The sequence below is a fragment of the Coregonus clupeaformis genome, chromosome 2 (genome assembly GCF_020615455.1).
Source record: "Coregonus clupeaformis isolate EN_2021a chromosome 2, ASM2061545v1, whole genome shotgun sequence".
Taxonomy (NCBI): Eukaryota; Metazoa; Chordata; class Actinopteri; order Salmoniformes; family Salmonidae; genus Coregonus; species Coregonus clupeaformis.
In genome coordinates this window covers 4,281,993-4,295,689 of record NC_059193.1, presented here as the reverse complement: position 1 = coordinate 4,295,689, position 13,697 = coordinate 4,281,993, and the positions used below count along the sequence as shown (strand labels likewise).

Sequence of the window (13,697 nt, the reverse complement as noted above, 5' to 3'; positions counted from 1 at the left end):
TTCCCCACAGTCCCCATATCTAATCTAAAAATCTTGAATGGAGGGATACAAAAAAAGATTGGGGAGATGACAGCTGCCAAACACAGCTGACAAGGTAGCCATTGAGCGAAATGCACTGGCTGCCCCAAACGGCCTTCACTCCTGAGCTGTGCTGTCAATTCTCCCTGTGCTGAAAGGCTTTAGAGGTCATTTAAATTAGTTATTTTGTCTCCATTGAGAGACAGTTTAAAATGCCCATCCACTGAGTCTGCATTGAGAGAGAGAGAGAAGAGAGAGGGTGAGGAATGGAGAGAGAGAGGGAGGGCGAGAGAGAAGGACTGTTTGAGCATAATAGAGAGAGAGCTGTGAGAGAGAAACTGTGTGTGTGTGTGTGTGTGTGTGTGTGTGTGTGTGTGTGTGTGTGTGTGTGTGTGTGTGTGTGTGTGTGTGTGTGTGTGTGTGTGTGTGTGTGTGTGTGTGTGTGTGAGTGAGTGAGTGAGTGAGTGAGTGAGTGAGTGAGTGAGTGAGGAGTGGTGAGTGAGTGAGTGAGTGAGTGAGTGAGATATTGAAAGAGATTTACATCACAGACACTTTGGGGCTATCAGGCCTCCATTTCAGAAGCCCCAAGTCGAGCCGAGCCAGGCAAATAATAGACAACACAAGCGCTCCAGTTTATATGGCTTCTGGGCCATACAGACACTACTGCTGTTTGGCTACTGTGGCGGCCAGCCTCTCTCTGTGTCACTGAGGGGAGGATTAGAACCACCCCATGAAGGGAGGAGGAAAGAGGGAGGTGTAATGTCACCCATAGAGAGAAAAATTCTTAAGCAATGGAGGTTTGCTGCCTTACAGAGAAGGCTGGTCTGTATCGAGTCTAAAGAATTCCTTATTATTTTTAATGATTGTTTTTCAGTGCAATTATTCTAAAACAACTCTGGAGAATGCCTCAATTCTATGCTTACATGCAGTGAGAAGGGTGTGAGAGTGAAAGACTCTCTGCAGCTTCCATTTTGGTCAAGTTGACTCACACACCTCTACATGCCCTGTAGTCCAGACTTCCCTGACAAGCCTATGAGTTAAGCTTTTGCACTCTCACAGAGAGAACAGGTGAGCCATCCCAGATTCCAACACCTACAGTGCAGAGCCCATATGGACTGTAACACATTTACAGAGCTTAATTGAAACAGCCATGGAGAGAAGCGGGATGATTTTTTGTTTTACCGATATGAGCCCAATCACACCTGAAGTTCAGGCCTTTGCAGAAAACACAGGCTAGGTTCACACCATATCTATTCAATCAACAATACATTTTAGCTTCCAGAAAATATATATAGCCTACACATGGAAACCATGTGTTTGATGTATTTGATACCATTCCACTTATTCCGCTCCAGCCACTACCATGAGCCCTTCCTCCCCAATTAAGGTGCCACCAACCTCCTGTGACACACACACACACACAACTTCCATTAAAATGAAGCCTTGCCGCCCCAGTGTAAATTAGGCCTCGGTGCAGCACCTGCTTTTAACACCCTCGGACAACAGGCGCTGATGGAATCACAACACAGCTCCTCAAACAAGTGGAGCATTATGCAAAGCACACATGCTAAACAAAGGAACTACGTGGGAGTATTTTCTGTTTCTCTACAAAGGAAGGAGCAAAGCCGACTTCCTGGCCCTGTTGCCATCACTCCCACTACTTTCAGCATTACAATCGACAGAAATATACTAGGAGACCAATCATGAGAGCTGTTCAAGAATGTGCGTACACACACACGCGCTCAAACGAGTACACAACCAACACACAATTGTATGAATTTGTATTCACTACTGTTCCTTGACCCTGATTAACCATTTCAAAGAAAGTGTCCCGCAGCAATCCCAACTTTTGAATGGCAAAACCCTTTACAGAAAAGCTGTAGTACTAGGACATGTGCATGCACCTCCGCACACACACACACATACACACACACACAGTAGCCTACTTTATAAATACATATATATATACACAGTTGAAGTCGGAAGTTTACATACACCTTAGCCAAATACATTTAAACTCAGGTAATAATAGTAGAGAGAATTATTTATTTCAGCTTTTATTTATTTCATCACATTCCCAGTAGGTCAGAAGTTTACATACACTCAATTAGTATTTGGTAGCGTTGCCTTTAAATTGTTTAACTTGGGACAAGCTTCCCACAATAAGTTGGGTGAATTTTGGCCCATTCCTCCTGACAGAGCTGGTGTAACTGAGTCAGGTTTGTAGGCCTCCTTGCTCGCACACGCCTTTTCAGTTCTGGCCACACATTTTCTATAGGATTGAGGTCAGGGCTTTGTGATGGCCACTCCAATACCTTGACTTTGTTGTCCTTAAGCCATTTTGCCACAACTTTGGAAGTATGCATGGGGTCATTGTCCATTTGGAAGACCCATTTGCGACCAAGCTTTAACTTCCTGACTGATGTCTTGAGATGTTGCTTCAATATATCCACATAATTGTCCTTCCTCATGATAACATCTATTTTGTGAAGTGCACCAGTCCCTCCAGCAGCAAAGCACCCCCACAGCATGATGCTGCCACCCCCTGTGCCTCAAGGTTGGGATGGTGTTCTTCGGCTTGCAAGCTCCCCCTTTTTCCTCCAAACATAACGATGGTCATTATGGCCAAACAGTTCTATTTTTGTTTCATCAGACCAGAGGACATTTCTCCAAAAAGTACAATCTTTGTCCCCATGTGCAGTTGCAAACCGTAGTCTGGCTTTTTTATGGCGGTTTTGGAGCAGTGGCTTCTTCCTTGCTGAGCGGCCTTTCAGGTTATGTCGATAGAGGACTCGTTTTACTGTGGATATAGATACTTTTGTACCTGTTTCCTCCAGCATCTTCACAAGGTCCTTTGCTGTTGTTCTGGGATTGATTTGCACTTTTCGCACCAAAGTATGTTCATCTCTAGGAGACAGAACGCGTCTCCTTCCTGAGCGGTATGACTGCTGCGTGGTCCCATGGTGTTTATACTTGCGTACTATTGTTTGTACAGATGAACGTCGTACCTTCAGGCGTTTGGAAATTGCTCCCAAGGATGAACCAGACTTGTGGAGGCTGATTTCTTTTGATTTTCCCATGATGTCAAGCAAAGAGGCACTGAGTTGAAATACATCCACAGGTACACCTCCAATTGACTCAAATTATGTCAATTAGCCTATCAGAAGCTTCTAAAGCCATGACATCATTTTCTGGAATTTTCCAAGCTGTTTAAAGGCACAGTCAACTTAATGTATGTAAACTTCTGACCCACTGGAATTGTGATACAGTGAATTATAAGTGAAATAATCTGTTGTAAACAATGGTTGGAAAAATTACTTGTGTCATGCACAAAGTAGATGTCTTAACCGACTTGCCAAATCTATAGTTTGTTAAAAAGAAATGTGTGCAGTGGTTGAAAAAACTAGTTTTAATGACTCCAACCTAAGTGTATGTAAACTTCCGACTTCAACTGTATATAAAAAGATTCACACTGCCAAGAAAGATAAATGTTTTTCCTCGAGAAGAGTTCGCGTGAGTGTGTCTGTGAGAGCGTGCGTGTTCACATGAGTGTATGTGTGCGTACGCTGAACCCCCTCTGTGCGAGTGACAGCCACAGTATCAGGGTCTTGACCCCTGGTGGTGACCTCACTAGTGTCTGGGCTGTGTGGATGGAGAGAGGGCCTGTGTATTTGTGTGCAGGCTCTCTGGTTGCCACGGAGAGGCCGTGTCACACTCACTCAGCATCATTGTCCGAACCCTGACCCCTAGGCTTTCCCATCAGCCACTCATGTACTGGGGCTAATGTAGGGCGGACACAACTTGACAGAGTTGGTTAGGTACCCTCTTTCTTTATAGTTCAACTGACCATGGTTTTGGATCCGAAAATAAAGCCTGACCTTTATCAAGTGGTATTTCACATTACAATGGTACATTTGAGTCAATAACTATGTTTTTACAATATTGCTTATCAATTAGTCTAGTTATACACTTATTAAAATAAATAAGAGGAAACTAGGCTAATCAAACATTTTAAAAAACTCTTACAAATCACTCTTTGAGCTGCTTCACCACAGGCATGTGGGAATGACAGTTGCAAGAGGATGCCATGTGAGAGACAGAAGCAAAGAGGAGGAGGACACAGATTGTGAGAGAGAGCGAGAGCGAGAGCGACCCTGGAGAGAAAAGCAGGACAGGAAAAAGCTGTTGGCCTTGCATTTCCGCCTGGTGGCACCTTGCAGGGCAATTTGAAGACTAAATGTGAAGGTGGTGACCTAGTGGCCCCTGGGGGGGCCCGCACGTCTCTCCATGCTTTATCTCATGATATGATGAGTTGTCACAACGCCTTGCAGGCTCTAATGAGCTGTAGTGGGGTTGAGTGAGGGGGGCGGTGGGGGACCAGGGAGGGGGAAAGAGGTGGGGGGCTGACAGCGTAGTGATGGATAGGGGTCCTCGCAGGCGCACAAATTCCAGAGCTAGCAGAAAAAGCTGCCAGGGCCCTGATCCGCTCCCAAAATGTGCCAGTGGCCCGCATCCAAGCACACACACAGGGACACGATGCAGAAAACACACACTGTGCAAGAGGAGTGGGAGGGAGGGAGGGAGGGAGGGAGGGAGGGAGGGAGGGAGGGAGGGAGGGAGGGAGGGAGGGAGGGAGGGAGGGAGGGAGGGAGGGAGGGAATGATTGGAGCTTGTGTGTGTGGACTTTTACATTATCTGATAAACTCAAAAACTAAACACAAACTGATGTCATTACCATGGCAATACAAAATTATTGTCCACTATCACAACAGGTCTTATTGGCGTGATAGGATTTATTTTCATAAAAAGTTCACCTCTAAGGCGTTGAGTGCCCGCTCCAGGCAAAATATTATCATCTTCAAGCGACGCCCATATCACATCTCTGTTGACAGTAACTACATTTTCCCTCTCACTGTTAGCAGTGATGGAGATCAAACTGAACATTCACAAAGATACAGATCCTAGGCTACACATCAAATCCTAGTAACAATGCTACATTTTCATTAATGCAACACCTTGGGGTCAAACGAGCAGAGAAACAACATTATATACCATTTTGTGTTGGTTTCTTTACCAATACAATATCTTAAAGCGTAATCTTCTATCAACATACTGTATAAACACTTTGGCTGTACCCATAAGAGAACCCTTTTTGGTTCCAGGTAGAACCCTTTTTGGTTTCAGGTGGTACCCAAACAGGTTCTACCTGGATCCAAAAAGGGTTCTTCAAAGGTTTATCCTATAGGGACAACCGAAGAACCCTTTTAGAGAACAAATTGTTTCTAAGAGTGTACAGTGTCAGAATAAAAATACAAACATGAACTTAGATCACCATATTTTAGTTAAAACTGGACAATTTCTGCAGCATTAAATACACCAATATTTTCCATATTTAGACGTGGAACCAACCCTCACTGTTGTGTTTGCACTAAAATACTATCTCAGTAACATTAAAGGATCTCAATACTGTGTTGGGGAAAAAATGTAAGAATTTAGGAAAGGCGCCAGGCGATCAGTATTGCTATTCCAGAAAGGGAGAAAAAAAGCAGCCCACTCCAAGGGTATCTTGCTCTAGAGACCGAGTCAGTATATTTAAAAGTTAATCTATTCACTTTGCTTCTGTGACATGCTTGCTGCTGATCACAGGACCTAACAAAAAATGTATCTGGGCCAAAGCCTTTGCTCTCATTCTCCATCTCTCTTCATTCATTCATACATATTGAAGTCTGTCATTTGTCAAATTTACATTTAGCAATATATCTTCCATATGACTTTGTCAATGTGATTTTAATAAATAATTGTCTAAAATGTATTGTATATTGAGTTTTATACAAGAGCAATGTGCTATGTGTGTTTATGCTTCCTCATTAGAATGTAAACATCTCTTGAGCTGTCCTACCCGAGTTGAAGTGGTGTCTCGAAGCAGTGATACTACAGTGCAAGAGCTACACTGAGTTCTGTCATCATCTTTTGAAATGCAATCAGCGCCTCACATTTTCAGTTGAAAGAGGAGGCAATTATAATTTTGAATTAGACGGCAAAATTAAGAGAGGAATATGTTAATTTGTGGGTTATTTCAATTATATTTTACATTTCATGGTTAGACATGAGCATGATCAAATAATGCTTTGTCTAGGAAATACTATTCAGTTGAATAACAAGGTATGATCTTTTGAGGAATAATACAAAGTTATACTGAACTTATTAGTAAATAACTGTTTATAGATTTGAATAGCAATTTAAAACAAAATGGCAATTAGGACAATTATTTCAAATGCTGCGTCCTGTCTTTGGCCTGTTTCTGTAAATGTACACTGCTAATTTGCATATCCCCACACACACCTCCCAAACACACGCCAAGATCAAGAACACCCCCTCCCCGCACATAAACATACACAGCCACTTAAAAAAAGGCAAAAAGGAATATTTGAAAGGAAAAAGCCACTTTAAAGCAGATGACCACCGGCCTGCACTTACAGGAGGGGGAATACCCCCCGGGCCCCCCTTAAATCACAACAATCATCATCTGATCCTTAAAGTTCAACGGTAACATAAAGTGATGGAGCACAGGAATTGAGAGAAAGGTAGATGGAGACAGAGAGAGGAGGTAGGGGAGTATGGTTTACTCACCCAGCCACTGAGATTGAGATGCCAGCAGCCGATCTGCTGGAGGAGGGGGAGCCCGGGGGCAAGGACTCCTCCTTTGACTCCCCTCTCCTCCGGCCCCGCTAAAACGCCCTCACTCGGGTACATGACCCCCTGCTTACTTTTCACCTGCCCCCCACTTCTCCTTCCTCACTACGGCGTTCAAAACCAATGGCCTTTCCTTTCTTCTTCACACTATTTTTCCTCCTCCACTTCTTCTTCTTCGTCTTTTCTTAGCCCTCACTTCTTCTTCTCCCAAAGTGCTGAAGTGTGTGCGGCTGGGCATGTGTGTGTCCCTCAAACCGAGGCATCCTCATCGCGACACGAGTGGCCCATTGTTCCCAGGATTTTATGATTGGAAGTTCCACAGACATTTGTGTCTGAGGATTCACGGATGGGGCTCAGGGTCTGGAGCCTAGCCTGCCCCCCTACCTTCCCCAAAAGAGCCTGAGGATCCCCCAGCTTCCTCCACCACTCTCAGCAGCCCCTCGCAGCCTCCTCTCTCAGAAAAGTTTGTGCCGGTCACAAGAATTGAAAGCGAAAACACAAACCGAGAAAAAAATATAAAGTACTGCTTCTCGGCAGGGCAGAGAAGACTTCCCACAAGCAACAAACGAGAAAAAATACACAACAATATACACAACAAAAATCTTGTTATTACAAAACTCCAAGATTGCACACTCGTATATATGTGTGTGTATGTGTGTGTGGGCTCTGCAGTCCCTCCAGGAAGCCCAGAGTCGAACTGGCAGCTTGAAAAGCTTTGGCTACAACAAGGTAAAGCGAGCAAGGAAAGAGGAAAGAGACAAAGAGAGAGGGGGAGAAGAAAGAACAAGACACAACATCCACAAAGGGAGGGCAGGTTCAGCAAAGTGTAGCGAACAGTCACTTATCCGTGTGATACTGACAGTCCCCTCTCCAACCCAACTTACTGGGGGGGGTTGAAATGTATTGTCTTCACTTTGACATGGACATGACATCTACGTGGGGTCTTCTTTCTGTTTTTCCTTTTCTGTTTTTTTTTTCTGTCCAATAATACAGTTTCCACTGTTAACTCTTCCTGACCTGTGTGAGAAGATCAACTATGCAAGGCCTAAAGCCTCCATACCCCCAACTGCTCTCTCTGTCCTCCACCTCTGAAACATTATTATCATGAGATCATTTCCTCTGAATGTTCGGGCCCCACAACCATGCTCCTGTCCCTGCCGCTTTCCAGGCTCTTACCACTTCCAGGGCCTTAGACCAGTGCAAGCATACGCAGGACTGTTCACCAATTAACAAGCAGGGTGAATTAACTAATTGCACAAGAACTTGCTTCACCAAGGTTTAATTAGATATTTTGAATGTAAAGGAAATATACAATTTTGGTTTCTAATAAATATATAATTATATGGTTATAATTTTAATATTATTTAGTGACAAAAAAGTAGGTAGAGTTGACCGATTGTATATTCCAAATACATTATCACCTAATTTTACCTGGTGACAATGAATCAAAAACATATTTGCAATAAAGGAGCAACTGAAAAGGCGGAGCAGCATATTTTTATATCTGAGCAACAATAAGATGTATAAAAATGACAACAACGGAAGCAACAAAAACCTAATGCATGGCTTTTAGCACACTATTTTATTTCAATCTTCTTCTTTTTTGGCCTGCTCTTCTCTGGCGTTCGCCAGGCAGTCCTGAGGCCCTTAATGCCAAAACAAAGCCCTGGGAAGGTCCTTTACATGGCTCCCACAAAAGCAACGAGGCTCCAGCTTGACAAGTAAAAGAGCCCCAACAACGTGGCAGCTAATTGCCTTCCCTCCCTCCATTCAGCTCGGCCGCCACACTCCCGCGACCTCCTTTGTCCCACGTGCACTTTCTTAAGTAAACTGCCAGTTCGCCCGCAAATGATGGACAGCTCCCAATCAGCCGGCCACAATGGCAACAGTGCGACCAACAGGAGAGACGACCCCTCTGAAAAAAGAGAGAAATAAAAGACCCTCTATCCCACTCCACTGTCTCCGGTGTTCACACTAGACCAAAAAGTGTGCAAGAAAAGAAACGAAAGAGAGGAAACCGGAATGGACTACAATGGATGGCGACCGTTACAAATCCTGCTAATTTGGACTTAACTTTGAGGAATATAAGACGATAATGAAAATGATTGGCATACACTCAAAGAGATTCCCCTAATCTAGGCACATTGTTTTGTGATAACATACCATGACAATTGATTTAATAGATTATTTACTGATAATACAAATTGAGTTTCATGATTTAAAATGCAATTAAAAATACATATTTCAAAATTATTTGAGAATAATAACTATCAAAATGTATACAAAAAAAATTTAATAGAAGAAACTGAATTAAAAATACATTAGATTTAGTTATTAACAGTACAACACACTTCACCATTTTCATTACCTTAATCATAATTGATATGATTTATGATCAATATATTATTACAAAATAATAAATATCATTTTAAATTAAAGTTGCCTTAGATTAATAAAACACTGTCAGACTGTCAGACAAAGCAATCAAACACTGCCTTTCAACCTGTCACTTAGCAACTAAACTATTATAAATTGCCAAATGGAAGACATACAATAATGTCAACGAACTCCAATAAAAAATAATATTTAAAAACAGACAAGTCCACTTACATTAGTTGAACAATAAAGCACAGGAGGTAATAAATAATGTTAATGTCTTACCATTTAAAAGAGCTGTATTTGGGATGCTGCTCGGTTCCTGGTTAAAACAAGCATGCTGGCGCTCATGGTAGCGCACCGACTACAACAAGACGCCCATCACCATGTCATCCACTAATCCACTGGGGGGCAGCACCTCATCTACGGCAGCCCCTCGCAAACCAAACGCCTGATCGGCTGAGTCGATAACACACCAGCGCAAAGAAGAGGGGAAATGACCGGTGGAGCTCCAGACAGCGATGGCAAGCCCATCCAGGTCCGACAGAGGAGAGCGAGCGAGCGGCCAAACCGGGCTTCTCACACTCAGCCCCCTCATTCATTCACACACACACACACACACACTCTCAGGCAACATTGCTCTCCTCCACGTCTGACCAGGAGTCCCTCTCTCTCCCCCTCGCCCATCTTCATATCCCCCCCTAATAAGCTCCTTTGTGTCCATCTCACTTTCTTTGATAAGTTGAAAGAACAACAAAAAGAAGTGAGAGAAAGAAGTGAGGGAGACGGAGAGAGAGGCTTTCCTTCCGCGGCTTGGTAGACATAAAGGTACTCGAGTCTTCTATAGGAGTTTCCCTAACTTGGCTAAACTCAAGCAGTGGGGTGTCCCTCGTCATGTCATTAATTCTCAACGCTAGCTACGCTCCATTCATTAGGAGTCGGACGAAATAAAACGCAAAATCAAAAAAAACAACAGTGCAAAAAAGAAATGTTTTTAAAAAGCCAAAGAAAGTAATCCGATCGGGCAGCGAGTGTGTGGTGTTATGGCCAAATTGCCCCCCGGTCCTGCCTGCCGGTAGCCCCAGATTTTGATGAAGGGACACCGTAAAAATACAACGATACCAAAAAGACCAACCAGACATTTATTAACAAAAGAGCAAGTCGCACTGTTAAAGCTTTGCAACATCCAGTGTCTCCCTGTAATCTTTAAAGACAACCGAGAAGAAAAAGGAGCCCCAACTCCAAAGTCAAACAAAGCCAGAAGACAAGCCAACAACAGCAGTTAACAATAACAAAAATACTAATAAATTGAAACAAGCCGGTGTGGTTCCTAGTGAACTGGCAATAGGAAATTAAGCCCGGACAACTGGTGGCTTGAAGAGAGGAAGCCCACTCTTAAAGCCGTGATCCGACCATCCACCATACCACCGCTGTGAGCCTTTTAACCATAGCAGAAAAAAATGACTATTGATCTTCAAATGGCGATAATTTAAAAGATCAAAAAGATTAAACAAAATCAAGAATGTGCTGACTTACCATGTTATACTCTTTTTTTTGGTTGCAACTTTTTGTTTAAAAAAATATATATATTTGCTCAAAGATGAGGCATCGGAGGTGTCAAATTTTTGTAGCCGTCTCTTGATCGTATTACTTCCGCAGTCCTGGTTTCCTATACGTGTGAACTTTTTCCGTTTCTCTTTTATTTTGTTTGTGGTACCTAGCTTTTTTTCCTTCCTTAAGACTTTAAAAGCCTTCAGCTCAGTAAACCAGCACAAATTATCTTGTCACCTTGCGCAGCTCTGATGGTTTGGCCGCTAACTTTGGAAGGCCCTTTACTACTGCATCAAAATTAGCATTGTCAAAGCAGTTAATGAATATTAATATTGTATTTGTCATTGGAGCTGGCCCATTGCTGAACTCCAAGTCATCCATCAGGGACAAGATTAAGCACACAATTATTTCTGACTGACAGGGACCAAATCTGGGAGATTTATTTTCTCCAACAATTTAAAGAAAAAGACAAAACATCATCTTAAGGTGCCTCCCTAGAGACAAGAGACAAGATTAATACACTTTTAATGAAGCAAGATTTCATTGTGCGTGAGCTGGAGGAACGTCAGAAATAAAGGACAATAGAAATATTCTGACTCACGATTTTAACAGTTTTTACTGAAAGGACTGAAACCACAAATTACAAATATTTTCTGTGACAGCAGTCAAAAATTATGATTCAAGTACTATTATTATTTTTTTGATAGAATCTGAAATCTAATGAACATTTCTCCCATCCTTCTGGAATACCTTTTCCTGGGGGCTTTCTAACATGAATTGGAATGAAGAGCAATGAAAGATATAGACGGAGTAGTAAATAATTCCCGCACAAATTTGACATGAAACATTCATCAGAAACCTGGACCTCCAGCACTCTACGCGGAGCCCGACACAGTGCCGTTCACCGTGGACCACACAGGCAGCCTTCCACCAACACCACCCGCTACCATCATTTCAACTAAAACCGGGAAACCCTTTCCCTACACCATCTGAACCACCCGCTTACACCATTACAGTTCAAACCAGGGAACCTTTTCCCAACAGTCTGAAATACAGTACCTATAACCCGGGATGTACATCAAACAACGTGTGAAAAATCACATATTTTCTAATCGAGACTGGCCAAGTCAAAATAACATATATATTTTTTTTAATGCAGTGCCTTAATCAACAGCATCCTTACCTGCACCTGACTCGGTGAGAAATTAGCCAGGTAACATGCCATTTAGTTCAGTCCTACTCTTAATCCAACATCCATTGTAAATGCTTTTGCATGTTTTTGAAGAGCGAAAAAAGCACAGATCACATCACACACAATTCTTTTTTTTTTGTCTTCTCACGCTTGAGGCTTAAGATTTTGAACAAACAGAAAATGAACTCTACAGTGCGATACCGGTTCTTTTCACCACTCTGAGGTGCTTTCGCCACTTTCCCTGCTTTTCCTTTCCCGTTATCCGTCAGGGGGGCGACCAAAATAGGAACCTTTTTTTAGGGCACGTTTGGAGTTTCTTTCCATCTTTTCATGGAAAATACCACTTTGAAATATAGTAAAAAGGCGTCAAGGGGGGTGTACGGAAAATGACAGATGTGGGGTATTAATGCCACCGGCCCGGTGAATTGGTGCAGGTCGGGGGTCAAGCTATGGACACACCTTGGAGTGTCGGGCCCCTGTCGACCACCCGCCGGACCCCTAATACCATTAGCAACCCTTAGATGAACATTCAAAATTGGGCTTTTGTTCTCAAGGTGCTGATCCGACCCCAACAGACCAGCGGCACTACCACCCCAAAATACAGATGGTAGTGTCTTCTATTGAACTGAAGAAAGCAGCATAGGACCGCTCAATATCAACATTTTACGGCGCCTCGAAAAGCCGCAGGCATCGGTGTGATTTTTTCGGGTGTTTTTATTTTTAGATAACTTTGCAGTATATACCTTTAATTTTCATAAGCGCTTTATTGTATTTGACCTCACAATAATATTTTGATATTGTAAGCTTTAAAAATGTATGATCATGGTCAATAGAAAATTGACCAAATGCTATATTTAGAGTTTTCATTTACCTTGGGTGGATATTGAGTTGTAAAATGTGAGAATATAACCAATTTAGCAATATTAAATTAAGATATGGTTAATATTACAAATACAATTGTGTGTTCCTCACAATGTATTTGTCAATTTGAGATTGACAAATGCTGGTCTATATGTCTACTTGAGCATACATTCATAATTGGGTATAATAATAATAATAATAATAATAATAATAATAATAATAATAATAATAATAATAATAATAATAATAATAACAATTAATAATCATTGTAATAACAATTATTATTATTATTATTATTATTATTATTATTATAATTTTAGCATACAATAACACATTGCAATTGCACGAACACAGACACATAGCCCAAATAATTTGGTGTTCACCGGAGCCTGTCTTTAAAAGTAAACAGCAAGCAGAGAACCCCTCCATGTCTTAATGCATGTTGAGAGTCTATAACAGGTCCAATCTAGGTGAGTAGAAGGAGAGAGGAAAGGAGAGGAGAGCAGGCAGCTCTGTGGCCCAGCGTGATCACATCAGCACTAGTATCAAATTAACTCTCCGACTTTGAAACTTATTGATCTGCTATTAAGACACTAGTGAACTTGATGAAGTGAGTGCTGTAGGTGACTCGGGGATTTCAAAGTCTCGCGCGAGCCACATAAAACAAGCCACTCTGATCCCCCCCCCCCCTTGCCTCGGATCTGGAGAGGGGGCTTCTGAGGAACCCCCAATTCATCTCCTCTCTCCTCTACTCTCCTCTCTCCCACTCACCCGAGGCCCAGGCTTTAGGACCGGCTCTCTATTTCTCTCCATCGCTCTCCGGCAGCCTGGAGAACTGGCACAGCACTACTGTACAACCACACACTGTTAATTGCACATATTCAAGGGAATGATTAACATGGAGAATACAGTAGCTTTTACAGTGGTGCAGAACTCCTGTCTGATTCACACTTACATGAAAACAAACACACACACACACACACACACACACTGTTTGACTGCATGC

General features: G+C 42.4%; 1 protein-coding gene across 29 annotated transcripts in view; it reads right to left on the bottom strand.

The window, feature by feature from the left end:
* LOC121586406 (transcription factor 7-like 2) overlaps positions 1-13,697 on the bottom strand; it is a 94,905-nt gene that overhangs the window by 18,548 nt on the left and 62,660 nt on the right. The window contains exon 1 of one of the 29 annotated variants that reach the window (XM_045225930.1): positions 6,649-7,524. The exons of 27 other annotated variants lie outside the window; for them this stretch is intronic. In XM_045225930.1, coding sequence (XP_045081865.1) covers positions 6,649-6,771 — 123 coding nt within the window. In that variant the 5' untranslated portion in view covers positions 6,772-7,524. Of the gene's footprint in view, positions 1-6,648; positions 7,525-13,697 lie in introns of those variants that run through there. One more of the 29 variants, XM_045225924.1, reaches the window with a different exon arrangement.